Source organism: Meriones unguiculatus, chromosome 17 (assembly GCF_030254825.1).
Source record: "Meriones unguiculatus strain TT.TT164.6M chromosome 17, Bangor_MerUng_6.1, whole genome shotgun sequence".
NCBI lineage: Eukaryota > Metazoa > Chordata > Mammalia > Rodentia > Muridae > Meriones > Meriones unguiculatus.
The window spans coordinates 40,065,097-40,083,146 of NC_083364.1; the positions used below are offsets into that span (position 1 = coordinate 40,065,097).

General features: G+C 43.9%; 1 protein-coding gene across 4 annotated transcripts in view; it reads left to right on the plus strand.

Moving 5' to 3' along the window:
* Golgb1 (golgin B1) overlaps positions 1-18,050 on the plus strand; it is a 55,195-nt gene that overhangs the window by 28,631 nt on the left and 8,514 nt on the right. For all 4 annotated transcript variants that reach the window (XM_060370349.1, XM_060370350.1, XM_060370351.1 and 1 more), the window contains 3 exons: positions 1,739-1,812; positions 5,758-10,907; positions 11,799-13,686. In XM_060370349.1, coding sequence (XP_060226332.1) covers positions 1,739-1,812; positions 5,758-10,907; positions 11,799-13,686 — 7,112 coding nt within the window. The remainder of the gene's footprint in view (positions 1-1,738; positions 1,813-5,757; positions 10,908-11,798; positions 13,687-18,050) is intronic.

Here is an 18,050-nt window from a genome sequence, read left to right on the forward strand (position 1 = left end):
CATCTGGAACAGTGGTTCCCAGCATCCTAAATGCTGCAACCCTTTAATACAGTTCCTCGTGTTGTGGTGACCCCCAGCCATAAAATTATTTTTGTTGCTACTTCATAACTGTGGTTTTGTTACTGTTGTGAACCGTAGTGTAAATATCTGACATGCAGGATGTCTGATGTGACCCCTTGAAGATATCATTAGACCTCCAAGGGGTCACCCCACAGGTTGAAAACCATTGGTCTAAAGCATCTGCCTACTGTGCTGTACTGTGTGGGAGTCAGAGGGGACACTATGTAAACTTCACAAAACTAGATCTGATATTTTCATGCAACCATTTTATAGTTTTCCACTTAGCTCCTACCTGGAAATTATACATTATTAAATACATAATTATTAAAAATATTCCCACCATTGCCAGTAAAGCCACAAATTTAGCTCATTATTTAACCCACTTAAAGTACTTTTTTTGATACTTATTTTACCATTTTACAAGCAGTTTCTATCCATTCACATGATTTGCACGTGCTGTGCAGGTTCTGTGATTTCCACTCTCTGTCCCTCAGGGGTCATTGGCTTTAAGAGTTTTCTGTAGTTGCTTTTGTGTCTGCTATCATAAATTACCTTTCCATCTGTGTCATGTTTTTTTTTTTTTGTTTTTTTTTTTTCTATCTCACTTTTGCAATGTCATTTCTACAGCTATACAGCTTTCTCAGGGGAATGAAATGTGTTGAGTACTGTTTTGAATTCATAGGTTTCATGAATAGTCTTCCTTTCCTATAGCCAGGCATTATTCTACTTGCTGAAGATACAGCTGTGAACATTTTAGAATGCAAGACAGACCATAAACGTGTATAAAAAAAGAACATTTTTGAGTAACAGATATCAGGATAAAAATGAAACAGGGTCCTGCAAGTATATCTTGTGGTAAGAGAAAGGCAGTATTAGAAGTCAGGCTAGGCCTCTCTGGGAACTTGACATTTGAATGACTAAAGATGAGGCAGTCATGCAAAGAACATTTAATTGGGGAAAAGAGCAGAACAAATGTGGTGTGTGAATGAACTTGATGTGTTTACAGAACAAAATGAAGCTCTGAGTTTCTGTTGTAGAGTGAAAAAAATGGCAGTGCAAGGGGAGGTTGGAGGATCAGGTATGAGGCTAAACATTTGAGCCCCAGTAGATCATGATAAGGCATTGAGATGTTGGATAAAACTGATCTTTTTCTTTATGTATTTAGTCTATCAGGAAGAACATAAGCTTCCTGCAGTATCTCCAGGACCAGTGTTCAATAGTTTTCTCTTCCAAGGCATTGATAGCCTGTGTTAGAGCTGTGTGCTAAGATTCTGTCCCAGCTGTCTGTCTAGATCTGTAACCTCCTCATTTGTTTTCCTCATTTGGTCATGGGAATTGCATAAGCTCCCTTCTAGTGCTAAAATTTAGTGTCTGAACATCTGTTGAAGATTAAGAACATTGTACGTGCAATTGCACAAAACTGCACAGTTCAAACAGTAGGAGAATGGATAAACTAAGGCAGAATTCCAGATTATACAGTAAAGTGAGTGCCCCAGTTCACGTCTTTGCACCTGTGGCCTTTCAGGGCCTTCCACTGTTCAGAATATTTCTCTCATAGTCATTATCATACTGAGTTGTATTATGCCTGATACCTCAAGTAGCCTTGGTACAACTACATCTCTTTTTTCTCAAATGCTCAACATATATTGCCCTAAAGATACTGTTTTTTGACTTTCAGAAAAACTCTTTTCTCGGATTACTCTTTTGGAGGCTCAGACTAGAGCAGGGGAGGCTGATGGCACAGTCTGTGAGGTAAGTGCTTACTTAGTGCAGTCACAGTGGGGCCTAGGTTAAGAGGGGCTAACTCCAGCAGTTACTAGTGTTGACAGAGATGATATTACCCATGGAGTGAAATAACATTTAAGAGAGTCATAAGGATTAGACTTTTTCATTTACTCGTTTCCAAGTACTTGGAATTCTTTGTCTTAAACCAACACAAGTACTTGTGTATTAGCTACTTTTCTGTTGCTATCATAAAACACCATGATCAAGACAAGTTATAGAAGAAAGAGTTTATTTGGGCTTACTGTTCCAGAGGGTAAGAGTCCATCTGATGCACAGAAAACAAGCAGTAGGCATGGCTGCAGGAGCAGGAAGGAGAGTGATCGCCTCCTTCATCATAGGTTTAGAGCAGAGAGTGAACCAGAAATGCTCCAGTCTTCAGACTCTCCGAGCCTACTCCAGTGACACCCTCCTCCACCAGCCACACCTCCTAAACCTCTCCAAGGAGCACCACTAACTGGGGCCAAGTGTTGGAACACCTGAGCCTGTATTCAAACCACCACAGCTTGTTTCTTCGTAGAGAGTAACCAAAATATCTTGAATTTCTCATGTCTCCCAGTTGGCAGTTTTTACTCAGGAGTGCATTTCAAAGGAGCCTTTACAAAATTGTGGCTTTTGTAACCTGAAATGTATTTGTTTATTCTACTTTCCATATTTTTAAGTTCATACACGTGCACACATGTATGAAATGTGATTACATACACCCCAGTTTCCCCACTTCAGCTCCCCCTAGCATGTATCTCCGCAACTTCATTTTTTTTTTTCTTTTTTGATAGCCCACTAAATCCAGTTAGTATTACTGGTACATCATAGGTACGGGGCGATCTATTGTAACACAGGAAACTTACCAGTGGGAACACCCTCAGGACAAAAGATTCTCCCTCCCTGAGCAGAGCAGCCATCAGTGCTGATAGCTCCCTAATAAGGGGTGGGGCCTGGAGAGCTGCTGCCCATCTGTGCTGGCATTCTCTCTGCCTTGACCTTGTTCAGGGACCCACAGCTGCTGTGGTTCGTGGGTGAGTGAGGTGGTCATGTGGTGTCCAGCAGACAGCATCCCACAGCTCTCACCACGTCCTCCAGCTCCAGCAGTCTTCCCACCTCTTCTGAGCCTTAGGGGAATGGAGGGCGGTGTGGTAAAGACGTCCTCTTTAGAGCCTCTTCTTGGCACTTGGACCAACTGAAATTTATTATAACAGGCGACACTGCTTACTATCATTCTGTTGATTTAGTGTCACTGTCAGCTGTATTGTATTTAATCAGCCATACTATCAATTGATAACCATAAGTGGTATTTGGGAGTAATGTAGCTTCTTAACAAAAATGTTGCTTAGAACATGTTAGCCTATATCTCTAGGGACACAGAGTGAATACTAAGCGTAGACCCAAAGAGAGATAGTTTTAGACATTGGCAAATTCAGAATCTCCCAAATGAGTCAAAGGCCACCTGATGTAGAAAATTATTAAAACTTGAGTCCAGAGATAGTCTGCTAGTAGAATTCACTCTTGGAGGTAGGACAGATTTTTTTTTTTAACCCTGCCAAGACCTCAACTGATCGAAAAGGTTCACCTGAATTAGGGAGGATACTCTGTCTTATTCAGATTCTCCTAATTTATAACTGGGGTAAAGTGTGCTGTACAATGTCCAGTCCTAAGTCTGAGCCCCAGCAGCTTTGTGAACCTGGGCATGATGGTATAGGCCTGTGAATCTCACACTGAGACACGGAGATAGACAGATCCCTGGGGCTTGGCGGCCAGCCAGGCTAGCCTGCTTGGGGAGCTCCAGGCCTTTCTCAGAAAACAAGGTGATGGCTTCTGAGGAACAACTCCGAAAGTTGGCCTCTGGTTTCTGCGTGCAGGTGCACATACATGTGGACCCACCACATACACACGTGCATGCATATATGTGGACCCACCACATGCAGATGTGCACACATGCACACACATATATTCATATATATGTCTTCCTGATTAAAATGTCAGTGCCAACTAAAATACCTTCATAGAAAGACCTAGAGTAATGTTTGGCCAAAGATCTGGGTACCATGATCTAACCAAGTTACCACATAAAATTAATCATCAAACTTACATTCAATTCCTTTTTATGGAACCATTGAAGCCTTGTTCACAAAATTGTCAAAGGAGACTGAATTTAGAAAATTGTAGTATTACATAGTTACAAATGGTAAGACTCCGACTTAAAAAAAAAAAAAATGGATCCTGTTCATCCAAAGGAATACTTACAGAAATTGCATAGGAAAGCTGACTGGGAATATCCCTTGATCAGAGATTAAGTAGAAAAGATTCATAAGAGAAGAAAGAAAGTTCAGTGAAAGAGAAATAAAGAATGATGGGAGTCTCCAGAAAGAGCAAAGTTCTCTGCTTCTCTGCCCCCTTGGTGTGGGATGACTTGATTCTTTAGTCAAAAATTGAACTGAATCCTGAAGTTTTGTAGGGAGTGAGCAGAGAGAATGAAAGAATGGCATGAGAGTTAGGAAAAAGGCAATAAAAACACTTTGGTTTATAGAACAAAAAGCAGTAGGTTATAGTGAACCCTGTGGCAGGGACAATTTTTTTTTTCACTGTATCACACTTTCCTATCTGTAGGGATGGAAACATAAGACTGTGACATGAAGAAATTATAGAGGAATTCCCTCTGCCTAGTACAGAGCTCTGTGAATCAAGTCATCCCACACCAGGAGGGCAGAGAGAACACGCTGCTCTTTCTGGCTACTCCCATTATTCTTCCTCTTTCACTGAACTTTCATCTTTTATAAATCTTTTCTGTTTAATATCTGTGATCTCAAGAGATTGCCAGTCTGCTTTTCTATGCAATTTCTATGTTTTCTTTACTACTATTTGCTATTTATTTCCTGCTTCTTTTGTTTTTCATTATGTCTCCATAATTCAAGAAACAAAGAAATATAGATCATTAAGATATTACATATGAAAAACGATGAAATTATAAATATGTGCTACCATGCCTGGCATTTATGTGGGCACTGAGAATCTAAACTCCTGATGCTTGCTCAACAAGCATTTTCCCCAGTGAGCCATGCCCACATCCCCCACAACCGTTTGTATGCATGTGTATAAGTCGTGTGTGTGTGTGTGTGTGTGTGTGTGTGTGTGTGTGTGTGTGTGTGTGTGCATGTCCTGTGCAGGTGAAAGCCAGAGGCCATTCAGTGTCAGGTCTCTTCCTTGGTTGCCCTCCATTGTACTTTTTGAGACAGGGTTTCTCACTGAACTAATTAAATACATCCTGAGACTCACCAGTTTTTCTTCCCAAGCAAACAACTATAGAGATGGCATGGACTGAGCATCCTAACACATAATTTATAATACCTTGTCTCATATTTACCTCATGGGTCCATCATGCCACACCAAGCACCAGCAGAGCTCATTTTGAAGTTTTTGACCCTGGTAACTTTTCTGGATCTGCTTGTTTGCTAGTCTACTTATCAGTGCTAATGCTTGCTTTGTTTAGTTTTACAACTTTATTTCAGTAAATTGCTTAGGAAAAGAAATCTTATAACTTACTCCTTGGTATGGAAGGGGTATATAATTCATTTCCTAATTTTTTAAATAACTAAGTTATTTCTAAGATATAAGAATAGTTTTTTGTTTTTTGTTTTTTTAATTGGAAATATTGAGAAAATGGATTCCAAGCTTCCATGGGCCCTTTTGACTAGAAAGAGACCGCAGAGTGGAGTTGACTGAATCCCAGATGTTCAGTTTGGGAGTTACAGAGTTTTACAAATTTTAACAGTTTTATGACATAAAAGAAGTTTGGACCAAAAGGTTGCAAGTTTTAGAAAATTCATGAAATGCTAGTTCTGTATTGGGCTAATTTTAATGCTATATGAAATATTTGATTAAGGCTTTTCTTGGTGTTTCTTTTGCTTATTTTTTTAATAGGTCGGCACAGCTGGTTATACTTCGCTCAACAAGAGCAGTTTTAATACTGAAGAAAGTGGCCGAGATGTCCTAGAGAACACATTTTCTCAGAAACATAAAGAACTATCTGTTTTATTAGCAGAAATGAAAGAAGCCCAAGAGGAAATCGCATTTCTTAAGTCCCAGCTCCAGGGCAAGAAGCCTGAGGGGGACTATGAGCTCCTTGACCAGAAAGAAGTGAAGCTGATGGAGAGTGAAGGTCCGCCCTCAGTTATAGCGGGAGATAGCCTCTGTAAGGAGAGCAGCATCCCAGCAGCTGAAAAAGAGGAACAGGCAAGTGCTGAAGATCAGCAGCAAACATCTGAGGCAGGGCCTCTAAATGATGCTGGAATGGACCTGAAATCCCCAAAGCTGGACAGTACAGACAAATCCTCCCCTGTAGATATTTGCCAGTGTCACCAGGGAGAATTAGAAAGGCTGAAGACTCAAGTATTGGAGCTTGAGACAAGCCTTCATAAAGCAGAAGACATTTATGAGAAAAATTTAGATGAGAAAGCTAAGGAAATTAGCAACCTAACCCAGCTCATGGAAGAACTGAAGGAGAGTGCTGAGGGTGCCCGCAGCAAGCTCACTGCTGTGTCTGAAGAAAGAGACCGGCTGCTTTCCCAGGTGGAGGAGCTCCATGTCTTAGCAGAGCTTCGGGCTCAGGTCCAGGAACTGGAAACCAGCCTTGCAGAAGCAGAGAAGCAAAGAAGTCTGGACTATGAAAGCCAGAGGACTCAGCACAGCGTGCTCACAGAGCAGATCCACAGCCTAAGCGTAGAGGCCAGGTCTAAAGATGTGAAGATCGAAGCTCTCCAGAGAGAGCTGGATGATCTGCAGCTACAGTTTTCTGAGCAGGGCACCCAGATAAAAAGCCTGCAGAGCCAGCTGCAGAAAAAGGAAAGGGAAGTGCTCGAGGGGGCAGAACGGGTGAAGGACATGTCAAATGAGATGGAAGGCCTGTCCCAGGCTCTTTCGCAGAAGGAACTGGAAATAGCCAACATGAACCAGCTCTTACTAGAGAAAAAAAAAGATGTGGAGACACTCCAGCAAACCATCCAGGAGAAGGATCAGCAAGTGACGGAACTCAGCTTCAGTATGACAGAGAAAATGGTGCAGCTTAACGAAGAAAAGTTTTCTCTCGGGGTTGAAATTAAGACTCTGAAGGAGCAGCTCAATTTATTGTCCAGAGCTGAAGAAGCAAAAAAAGAGCAGGTAGAGGATCATGGAGGTGATTCCAACCTTAACCATAGCCACGATGAGTCACCAGTGGGGCTGGTGAGTAAAGAGGGGCTTCAGCAGGAACTGGAGTGCCTGAAGAAAGAAAGCGAGCAGAGAAAGCGGAAGCTCCAGGCAGCACTTATTAACAGAAAGGAGCTACTCCAGAGAGTCAGTGCTCTGGAGGAAGAGTTAGCCAAGGTGAAAGAGGAGTCTAGGAAAGAGACTCCACTCGGAGAGAGTGAGAGGAGAAAGCTGGAGGAAGATGGAGAGAACAAAGATGACCTAGAAAAATGTGAGACCTCTAAGTGGCAAGAAATACAAGTTTCTTTAAAACAGACAATATCCAAAAAAGAAGTGGAACTAGAGCACGTAAGGAGAGATTTGAAAGAAAAGATAGCAGCGGAAGAAGAATTACAGGCTTTGGTTCAACAGATGAATCAGAGCTTGCAGGAGAAGACCAAGCAAATAGATTTGCTTCGAGCTGAGATCACTGAAAACCAAGCAACTATTGAGAAATTAGCCACAGGCAATAAGGATGCTGGGCATGGAGATGCAGCAGCGCCTGCAAAAGAAATGGTGGTGAGCAGCCCGCCCAGTGCAGGTGGTGGGGAACACGGTAAGCCAGAGTTGGAGGGAAAGATACTAGACCTTGAAAAGGAAAAGGAACAACTCAAAAAGAAGCTCCAAGAAGCCTTAACTTCCCGCAAGGCAATTCTAAAAAAGGCACAAGAGAAAGAGAAACATCTGAAGGAAGAGCTCAAAGAGCAGCAGGATGCTTACTGTCGCCTCCAGGAGCACTTTGATGAGCAGAGGAAGGAAAATGAGCACATCGGGGACCAGCTAAGGCAGCTGCAGATGCAAGCGCGGGAGTCTGTGGACACACAGCTCCCAGGCGCTGACCAGCAGGAGCCTGGTCTGCTGGCACAAGGGTTAGAAGGAATTTCGCTCGAAGATAAAGAACAGCAGCCCACCCAGCCTGCCTTTGAGTCTAATTTAGGCACAACTCAGCCTTCTCACCCTGGAGAGACAGCAGCTCTCCAGGCTACTGTTTCTATTGCCCAGATTAAGGCCCAGTTGAAAGAAATGGAGGTTGAGAAAGAAGAGCTGGAATTGAAAGTTAGTTCTGCAGCAAGTGAGCTGATTAAAAAGTCAGAAGAAGTGCTCCTATTACAAGAGCAGATAAGCACACAGGGTGTAGAAATCCAGAATTTGAAGGCAGCATCCCATGAGGCGGAGGCCCACATGGAAAGGCTGAAGCAGGAACTGGAAAGCAGTCAACTAAAACTTGCTAGCCTGGAACATCTGAAAACCCTTCAGCCTGAGCTAGACGAACTGCAGAAGCACCTCCGCCAGAAGGAAGACGAGGTCAGCTGTCTTTCTGGACAGCTTAGTGAGAAAGAGCAGACCCTCAGCACAGTACACACCGAGATGTTGGAGCAGGAGAATTTAATCAAGGCCCTGCACACACAGCTGGAAATGCAAGCCAAAGAGCACGAGGAGAGGCTAAAGCAGGTCCAGGTGGAACTTTGTGAACTGAAGCAGAAGCCAAACGAAGCCGAGGAAGAAACTAAAGCAAAGCAACAAATTCAGAGGAAACTGCAGGCTGCCCTCATCTCCCGAAAGGAGGCACTCAGGGAAAACAAGAATCTGCAAGAGGAGTTGTCTTTAGCCAGAGATGCCATTGAACGCCTGACCAAGTCTCTGGCAGATGTAGAAAGCCAGGTATCTGTTCAGAATAAAGAGAAAGATGCACTCCTAGGGAAGTTAGCCATTCTTCAGGAAGAAAGAGACAAACTCATTGTAGAAATGGACAGGTCTTTACTGGAAAATCAGAGCCTTGGTGGCTCTTGTGAAAGCCTAAAACTAGCTCTGGAGGGTCTTACTGAAGACAAGGAAAAGCTGTTGAAGGAGCTTGAATCTTTAAGATGTTCTAAGATTGCAGAGAGCAACGAATGGCAAGAGAAACACAAGGAACTGCAGAAAGAGTATGAAGTTCTTCTGCAGTCCTACGAGAATGTGAGCAATGAAGCAGAAAGGATCCAGCACGTGGTGGAAAGTGTGAGGCAAGAGAAGCAAGAGCTTTATGGGAAATTACGAAGCACAGAGACAGACAAGAGAGAGACAGAAAAACAGCTGCAGGATGCAGAACAGGAAATGGAAGAGATGAGAGAAAAGATGAGAAAGTTTGCTAAATCTAAACAACAGAAGATCCTTGAGCTGGAGGAAGAAAATGACCGGCTTAGAGCAGAGGCCCAGCCCATAGGAGGAGCCAAAGAAAGCATGGAAGCTCTTCTCTCTTCCAATTCTAGCTTGAAGGAGGAACTAGAAAGGGTCAAATTGGAGTATAAAACCCTGTCTAAGCAGTTTGAGGCTTTAATGGCAGAGAAAGACATTCTGAGTGAAGAGATTCAAGAGCTAAAGCATCAGGTAGAAGATCATGTACTGAAACAAGCTAGCCTAGAGGCAACTGAGAAATCCGATGAACAGAAGGATGTCATTGAAGATGTAACACAAGCTGTGGTGGGCAAGTCTCAAGAGCAAGAATCACAGAGATTCAGTGCTAAGCTTGAAGATCCGGAAGCTGTTCCATCAACTCACAGTGCCAAGCCTGGCATTGGTGAGACTTTCGGCTCCCATGATGACATCAATAACTACCTACAGCAGCTTGATCAGCTTAGGAGAAGAATTGGTGAATTAGAGGTGGAGCAACAGAAGGAAAAGGAACTTAGCCAGACTTTAGAAAATGAGAAAAATGCCCTATTAAGTCAACTCTCTGCAAAAGATGGTGACCTAAAGCTACTTGAGGAAGAAGTCGCCAAAATAAGCATGCAAAATCAGCAAATCCAAGAAGAACTCTCCAGAGTTACCAAGCTGAAAGAGACGGCAGAAGAGGAGAAAGATGACTTAGAAGAGAGGCTGATGAATCAACTGGCAGAACTTAATGGCAGCATTGGCAATTACTACCAGGATGTTACAGATGCCCAGATAAAAAACGAGCAACTGGAATCCGAAATGCAGAACCTTAAAAAGTGCGTGAGTGATTTAGAAGAAGAAAAGCAGCAGCTGGTCAAGGAAAAAAGCATGGTGGAGTCAGAAATACGAAAGGAGTTTATGGAGAAGATACAGGGTGCCGAGAAAGGGCCTGGCAATAAAAGCCATGCCAAGGAGCTCCAGGAGCTGTTGAAAGAAAAACAGCAAGAGGTAAAGCAACTGCAGAAGGACTGCATTAGGTACCAAGAGAAGATCAGTGCTCTGGAGAAGACGGTCAAGGCTTTAGAGTTTGTTCAGGCTGAATCCCAAAAGGATTTGGACGTAACAAAAGGGAATCTGGCGCAGGCTGTTGAACAGCGCAAAAAGGCACAAGCAGAATTATCTAGCTTCAAAGTGCTGCTGGATGACACCCAAAGTGAAGCCGCGAGAGTGCTGGCGGACAACCTCAAACTGAAGAAGGAACTTCAGGCAAACAGAGAGTCCGTCAAGAGCCAGATGAAACAAAAAGATGAAGCCCTCCTGCGCCAACTCGAGCAGGCAGAAGAGAAACACCTGAAAGAGAAGACAAGCGCCCAAGAGGAGCTGCATGCTCTGCATAGGGAGAAGGCCCACGTGGAAGACACGCTTCTGGAAGTCCAGGCCACGCTGACCAGGAAAGACAAGGAAATGAAGCAGCTGCAGGAGAACTTGCACAGCACTGTAGCCCAGCTCGCAGCCTTCACTAAGAGCATGTCATCCCTCCAGGATGACCGTGACAGAGTGATCGATGAAGCTAAGAAATGGGAGCAGAAGTTTGGTGACGCCATTCAAACCAAAGAGGAAGAGATCAGACTCAAAGAGGAGAATTGCAGCGTTCTAAAGGATCAGCTTCGACAAATGACCATCCATGTGGAGGAATTGAAAATCAATATCTCCAGGTAAGCAACAAAGCCTTTCCCCACAGAGAAAATGGTGAAGGCAAAGACAATTTTCAAACTGCTTTTATTTGTTTCAGTATTTCACTTATTTATTTATTACTGAACCAATTTTTGCTTTAAATTCCCTTAGAACATATGTCCTTTCCCTTCTGATACTTTTTGCCATTTTTGTAACTTCTTGTTATGATTTTGTATTAGCATTAAATCATTAACATAAAATCGCTGACATCTTTTCCCCATATCTCTTCCTTGCAATTTCATTTCTGGATTTCTTGACAACCTGACTACTTTTGTCTAGATTTCTACCTGCTTACACCCAAAGGATTGCTTCAGTGGGCTAAGTGCTCCTCTCCTCTCTCTCTCCGCCACTGTTGGTGTCAACTAGCCTCTGTATATCAGTTGGAAATCCCATCCTCAGACTCTAGAATGTCACCTTTGGAGGTCAGGAACCCGCAGTGACTCAACCCTTTGCTCCTCCCCTTCTGTTTCCTTACCGTTTCTTTTGCCAGGATTAGAGCTTTAAAGAAACTGGACATTAAAAAGAAAAAAGAAAAGGAAACTAGACATTAGCTTGTCTGGAGCAAAGTAGAATAAAATAGGGGGGTTGGGAGCTGATTTACTTTTCAGTGTCTTAAACTGGATCGCTGAAATAAAAAAAAAAAACAGTTTCATGATTCAGAGCTCTGTGATATGTCTTTAATATGTTATTTTTCTGTGTGGTCAATACATGTGTATAGATACAGAGAACTAAGATCTTTATTAAAACGCCAATCATGAATATTGACTAACTTGTAGATCAGTTTGGTGTAAGTCATATAGTTAATATCTCTACTTTTTTTTCCCTCCTTCCTTCTCCCATCCTTCTCCCCGGCCTCTGTCCCCATTCCCCAGGCTTGAACATGACAAGGAAACTTGGGAGTCCAAGGCCCATTCAGAGCTCCAGCATCAACAGAAGGTTTGTGATAACCTTCAAGGGGAAAACAAAGAACTTATGGCCCAGCTAGAAGAAACTCAACAACTATACCACAATTCTATGAATGAACTAACTAGGTTGGAATCAGAACTCAAGAATCTCAAAGACCAGTCAACTGATTTAAATAACTCTTTAGAAAAATGTAAAGAACAGAAAGAAAGCTTGGAGGGGATCATAAAGCAGCAAGACGCTCATATCCAAAATCGCAAGTTCAGCCATGAGCAACTAGAGACTGATCTGAAGACCTCCAGAGAGCTAACCGCTAGGCTGCATGATGAAATCAACGAGAAGGAGCAGAAGATTATAAGCCTGCTTTCTGGCAAGGAGGAGGCAATCCAAGGAGCTGTGGCAGAACTGCGCCAACAACACAGTAAAGAGGTCAAGGAGCTAGAAAACCTCCTGTCCCAGGAGGAACAGAAGAATGCGGCCCTAGAAGAGGAAAACAGAAAGGCTGTTGAGAAAACCAGTCAGGTCATGGAAACACTAGAAACCGTCAAGAAGGAGAATTCTGAGCAGAAGGCACAGCTGGATTCCTTCGTTAAGTCTATCTCCTCTCTCCAGGATGACCGAGACCGCATAGTGAGTGACTATCAGCAGCTGGAAGAGCGACATCTCTCTGTCATCTTGGAAAAAGACCAGCTCATCCAAGATGCTGCTGCTGAGAACAATAAACTGAGGGAGGAGATTCGAGGGCTGAGAGGTCACATGGATGATCTCAACTCCGAGAATGCCAAGCTGGATGCCGAGCTGGTCCAGTACCGGCAGGACCTGAAGGAGGTGATAGCCATCAAGGACTGTCAGCAAAAGCAACTCCTTGAGGCTCAACTACAGCAAAACAAAGAGTTGAAAAGTGAATGTGCAAAATTAGAAGAAAAGCTGAAGGGGTCAGAAGACGCAAAGCAAAGCCTACAGAGGTTTTCTGATGCCCTCCAAGAGGAGAAACAAGGTTTGTCTAAAGAGATCGAGAACTTGACGAGACAGGTGACAGCCTTGCAGGAAGAGGGTACCGTAGGTATCTATCTTGCCCAACTGAAAGTAAAAGAAGAGGAGGTTCAGCAGTTAAATGTGGCACTCTCCTCTTCCCAGAAGAGAACTGCGGATCTGGAAGAGGAGTTAGTGTGTGTTCAGAAGGAAGCTACCAGGAAGGTAAGTGAAATTGAGGAGAAGCTGAAGAAGGAGCTGAAGCACCTCCATCATGATGCAGGGATAATGCGGAATGAAACTGAAACAGCAGAAGAGAGGGTGGCAGAGCTGGCGAGAGATCTGGTCGAGATGGAGCAGAAGTTACTTACAGTAACTAAAGAGAATAAAGATCTTACAGCACAGATTCAGTCCTTTGGAAGGTCAATGAGTTCCTTGCAGGACAGCAGAGATCATGCCACTGAGGAGCTTAGTGACCTGAAGAAGAAGTATGATGCCAGTCTCAAGGAGCTGGCCCAGCTGAAAGAGCAGAAGGACTCAGGCAAAGAGAGTGACGTCCTTTCCCAGGCTGCTTTTCCCCTGACCACCGCTGAGAACAGCTTGTCCCACATTGAGAAACTGAACCAGCAGCTCATGTCCAAAGATGAGCAATTGCTTCACCTATCTTCACAACTAGAAGATTCTTACAACCAAGTGCAGTCCTTTTCTAAGGCCATGGCCAGTCTGCAGAATGAGAGAGATCACCTGTGGAGTGAGCTGGAGAAATTCCGGAAGTCGGAGGAAGGGAAGCAGAGGGCTGCAGCTCCTTCTTCTGCCTCCAGCCCAGCTGAAGTACAGAGCTTGAAAAAGGCCATGTCTTCACTCCAGAACGACAGGGATCGATTAGTGAGTGTCCATTTCAGATCTGTGTTTCAGAGGTTTGGGGGCCGTTCTTTACATTGGTTCTTATTTCCATAGAAAAAGATAAATGTTTCTGTTTGTAAAGCCTTTGTATAAAATCACCAGCATTGCTGCATATTCCACAGATGGTTTGGGGCTGACGGGAAGCAGATGTGCCGATACCACTTTCAGCCCTGAGGACTTTTCTTTGCACAGAATCTGCATTGGTTATAAAGGATTAAAAGATAACGAGCTGCTTTGCACATCCTGTAAATGGTTCCAGAATGTAAAGCAGGCTAGTTGGAAGAAAGCACAGGGTCAGTTGCTCAGTGTCTTCTCAGTGGCAGTTGAGCCCTTGATCATCTGCTACATCAGGATAGTAAGGATTGGCTTGTCAACCCTAACTTGTCAAGAAAGAAGTTAAGTGTAAAAGGGATTTCTTAAAGTGTCACTAGACATGGCAGCACTTTGTCTGAGTTCAAGACAAGCCGGGACTACGTAGCTCATGTCAGGCCAGTTTGGGCTATGTAGTGAGGCTGTCTCAAAAACAGTTCTTAAAATCACTATTCAGTCACTAATTGTTTGCAAACCAACTAGTGCCCGTTTCCTCCTTTCTTCCTATCTTTATTTTCCACTACAGGAACTGATCCCAGGGCCATAGATGCTAGGCAAGCCCTTTACTGCTGAGCTGCATCCCTAGCCCGGTTCATACATTTTGAGACAGACTTTTGTAAGCTACTCACGCAGATGTTAAAACTCAGGATCCTCCTTCCTCTGCTGCCTACATAGATATGATTGCAACTACACAGCACCATGCCTGTTCCTGCTCACGTTCTTTAAATTAACCTTTTCAGAAATGAAGAGAGAGCTTGTCTGGTACCTGAGTTCCATTCATAGAATCCTTATTTAGAAAGCCGTACAGGGTGGTCCTTGAAACTCACTGGCCATTCAGCCTAGCCTGTGCAGACAAGCACCAAGCCAGGGGGAGGCTCTGTCTCTAAGACAAGCAAAGTGCTTGCTGTGCAAGCATGAAAACCTGTGTTTGGATACCCAGCACGGCATACAAAAAGCCAAGCGTAGAGCACATACATGCGATCCCAGTGCTACACGAAGATAGGCAGAACCCTGGAGCCCACTGTCCAGCCAGCCAAGCCAAACTGGTGATGTCCAGGTTCAGTGAAGAAATAACAGACCCTGTCTCAAAACATGAAGAGAAATAGAGGCATTCACCTGATGTCAACCTTGGCCTGCATGTGCCCGAGCACCGAGAACCAGTGGTTCTCAGCCTTCCTGATGCTGCAACCCTTTAATATAGTTCCTCATGTTGTGATGACCTCCAACCATAAATTGTCTTGTTGCTGCTTCATACCTTTAATTTTGCTACTATTAGGAGTCATAGCGTAAATACCTGATATGCAGGCTCTCTGATACATTATCCCTGGGTGAGAACTTTAACTCCTGACCTCCACATACCTATGCACACACTCACTTGAAAACACAACTAAAACAAAATAAAACGCTGCATGGCCTCAGAGGAACACACCTAAAGCTGTCCTCTGGCACCCAGGCAGACACAGGCACACATATACACATGTGCCTGCACCCACGTGGACGTGCACACAGTTGATACACATTTGTGCCATTGTACCATTCATTGTGTTCTAAGCCGAAGTCCGTTTCCTGAGGGGTTTTAGCAGGTGCAGAGTTAGCAGAGTTAGCTGTGTGTCGCTGGGGGACTTGCTTACTGTACATGTGTGCACTGTAAACACTGGACACTGCATCTTGTTCTCTCAGCCCACCTGCACACTTGTCTACTGACTATTGATGAGCCAGACCTTTTTGAAGAAGTTATTTCCCTACTTCTGTAACTTGTAGTGATACTCTGTTTCCAAAACGGTCACTCTGGTGTTATTCTGTCTAACTATCAGGTATTTTATTCTGTTCAAATTATCCATCCATTCACCTTCAGCATCCCATGGTAAGCTTCTTTTGTTCACCATTTGTAACAGTACTGCCTCCAGCGTGTAACCCCTCCAGTAGATAAGCGTTCTCCTGGAAACTCCTCCTTTCTTAGGACTGCCCTGCCCAGGACGCTTGGAGAGGAACATGGTGGGCTGGAAGAGTCTCAGGGCCCCTCTTTTGGTCTGCCACTCAAGACCTGTGATTCCTCATCTTCCAGCTTTGTCCTTGTTCCTCGGCATGCAGGCCACCTCCTCAGCACACAGTGCGCACAGCAAGCGCATCCGACCCACATTGCCATCCTGTTGGCTGGAGTGTCTTCCTCACGGCTTTCTTTTGGGGGTCATTCCAGAGCTCAGATCCTCTTGCCACACTTGCCTGTTGCCTGATCCTGTTTTGCCTCCCCATGTCTCAAGTACTTGTCTTACCATTTGCCTCACGTTGCCTGCGCACAAGTGCCTGGGCCACTGAGGCATCTCACCAGCCCTCCGCTCCATCTTCTGACCCCATTTGATGTTTTTGTTTTTGCCATCATGTTGTTTTACTTGAATTTATTTTATGTGTATGGGCATTTTGTGTGCATGTGTGTCTGCGCACCATGTGCATGTCCTCGGATGCCCTCAGACTGTGGTTATAATTGTGAGCTGCCATGTGGGTGCTGGAAATAGAACCAGGGTTCTCTGGAAGGGCAGACGGTGCTCTTAACCACTGAGCCATCTCTCCAGCCCTGTTCTTTATTTGCAAGAACTTCCTTTTTTTCTTGTTTATTATGTGTTTTCTTGTTTTATGGGTAGATTGTCTAATTTGTAGTGTTTTGCTTTGTTGATATTTAATTTATGTGTATGTGTCTGTGTCTGACACATGCAGGTGAGGGCATCAGAATTACAGGCAATTGTGAGCTTCCCAACATGGGAATTGAACTGGGGTCCCCTGGAATTGCAGCAAGAGCTCTTAACTGCTAAGCCATCTCCTATCTTGTTCTTGAAACAAGGTCTTATTATATAGCTGAGGCTGGCCTAGAAGATTCTGTGTAGTCCAGGCTGACCCCAAACTTAAAGTCTTTCTGCACCAGCCTCTCAATTACAGACCTGTGCCTCCGTAACTGACTCAGACTTCTTTTAGTGAGTTTTGGTTTTTGTTTGTTTTTTGTAAGTTTTTATTGCTGCTATAATGTTTCTGATCGCTAGCATTCTCTCTTAATCACATGTGATTTCCCTCTCCTAATGTGCTGAATCACCCTCTTTCAGCAGTTGCTCCTCATCCCTCATCTTAGCCTTTCTTTAGACAAAGAGCAATCATTGTTTCATCCTCACACGAACAGCAGAATCTAAAAAGCCTGTGGAGTGAACTAAGAAGCCTGCCAGGGAACTCACTTGGTGTGGGTTCACTGCCGTGTGATCTTGTCGAGCTTGTTGATCGTGCTCCCCAAGTTTGTATCTTTATCTCCTCGGGGTCTGATCATATCTTTGAGAGCTCCTTAGTCTCCTGTGTAGAAGGAGACCCGGCGGGTAGTGCTCATGGCGAATGTCACCCATATCTGTTACTGTAGAGCCGTGCTCTTACTTACAGCCTGTTTCACACTCCAGGTCCACGTCCTTTACCTTTTCGAGGCAGCTAGCCATTCAGTGAAGGTACCAAAATGTCAGAACTGAGAGGGATTTAGAATGCAATTCCTTCGGAAGTAGCTCTGCTCCAATCATCCTTTTCTCAGCTCCTGGCTCCCCTCAACCCTATCGCCGTTTTTTCCAGAGGTGGCTGGTGCCTTAATTCCTGAGCCCTTTGAAGATGCTGCAGAGTAAGTTTTGTTGGTCCTTGGCTTCTCGACCACCAGCTGAAGATGCAGCGCCCAGATGTATTAAGTTAGTCACTGTCATTCATCTGCTTGTCAGCCTCAAGACTGTGTTGCTGCTGACCTTTGTTGTCTTCCGTTCTTGTGTTTGGTGCTTTTTAAAAAGCTACCAGTGTGGCAGCACTAATATTTCGGAGTGGGTGAAAGGTGTGTAAGGCTGTTGTCTTTCCCAGATGTCCCAATATTATTTCTTCATCAAACTTTGAGTATTGGTAAAGAGTTTTAAAATAGAATGCAGTTTTGCTACAGACAAGTCCATCATAAAATCCATTAACTTTGTGTATGAGACATATTAACTTTCTTATTTAATTTTCATATTCTTGTGAGGAAAAGTGCTGTAATTATCTTCATTTAATAGGTGAGGAAATAAGGGCTTCGATGATCTCACATCGAAGAAATGGTAAGACATCTACTTCTAGAGCCAGGTGCCCTAACCACCGGAGTGCACACCTTCTTTGTAGTGGACATCAGCTCAGCCTAAGACTGAAGTCCAGCAGGGATGCGTAAAACAAACAAACAGCATCAAAGAAAACGTTGCTGCTGTTTATGCAAGAAAGACACC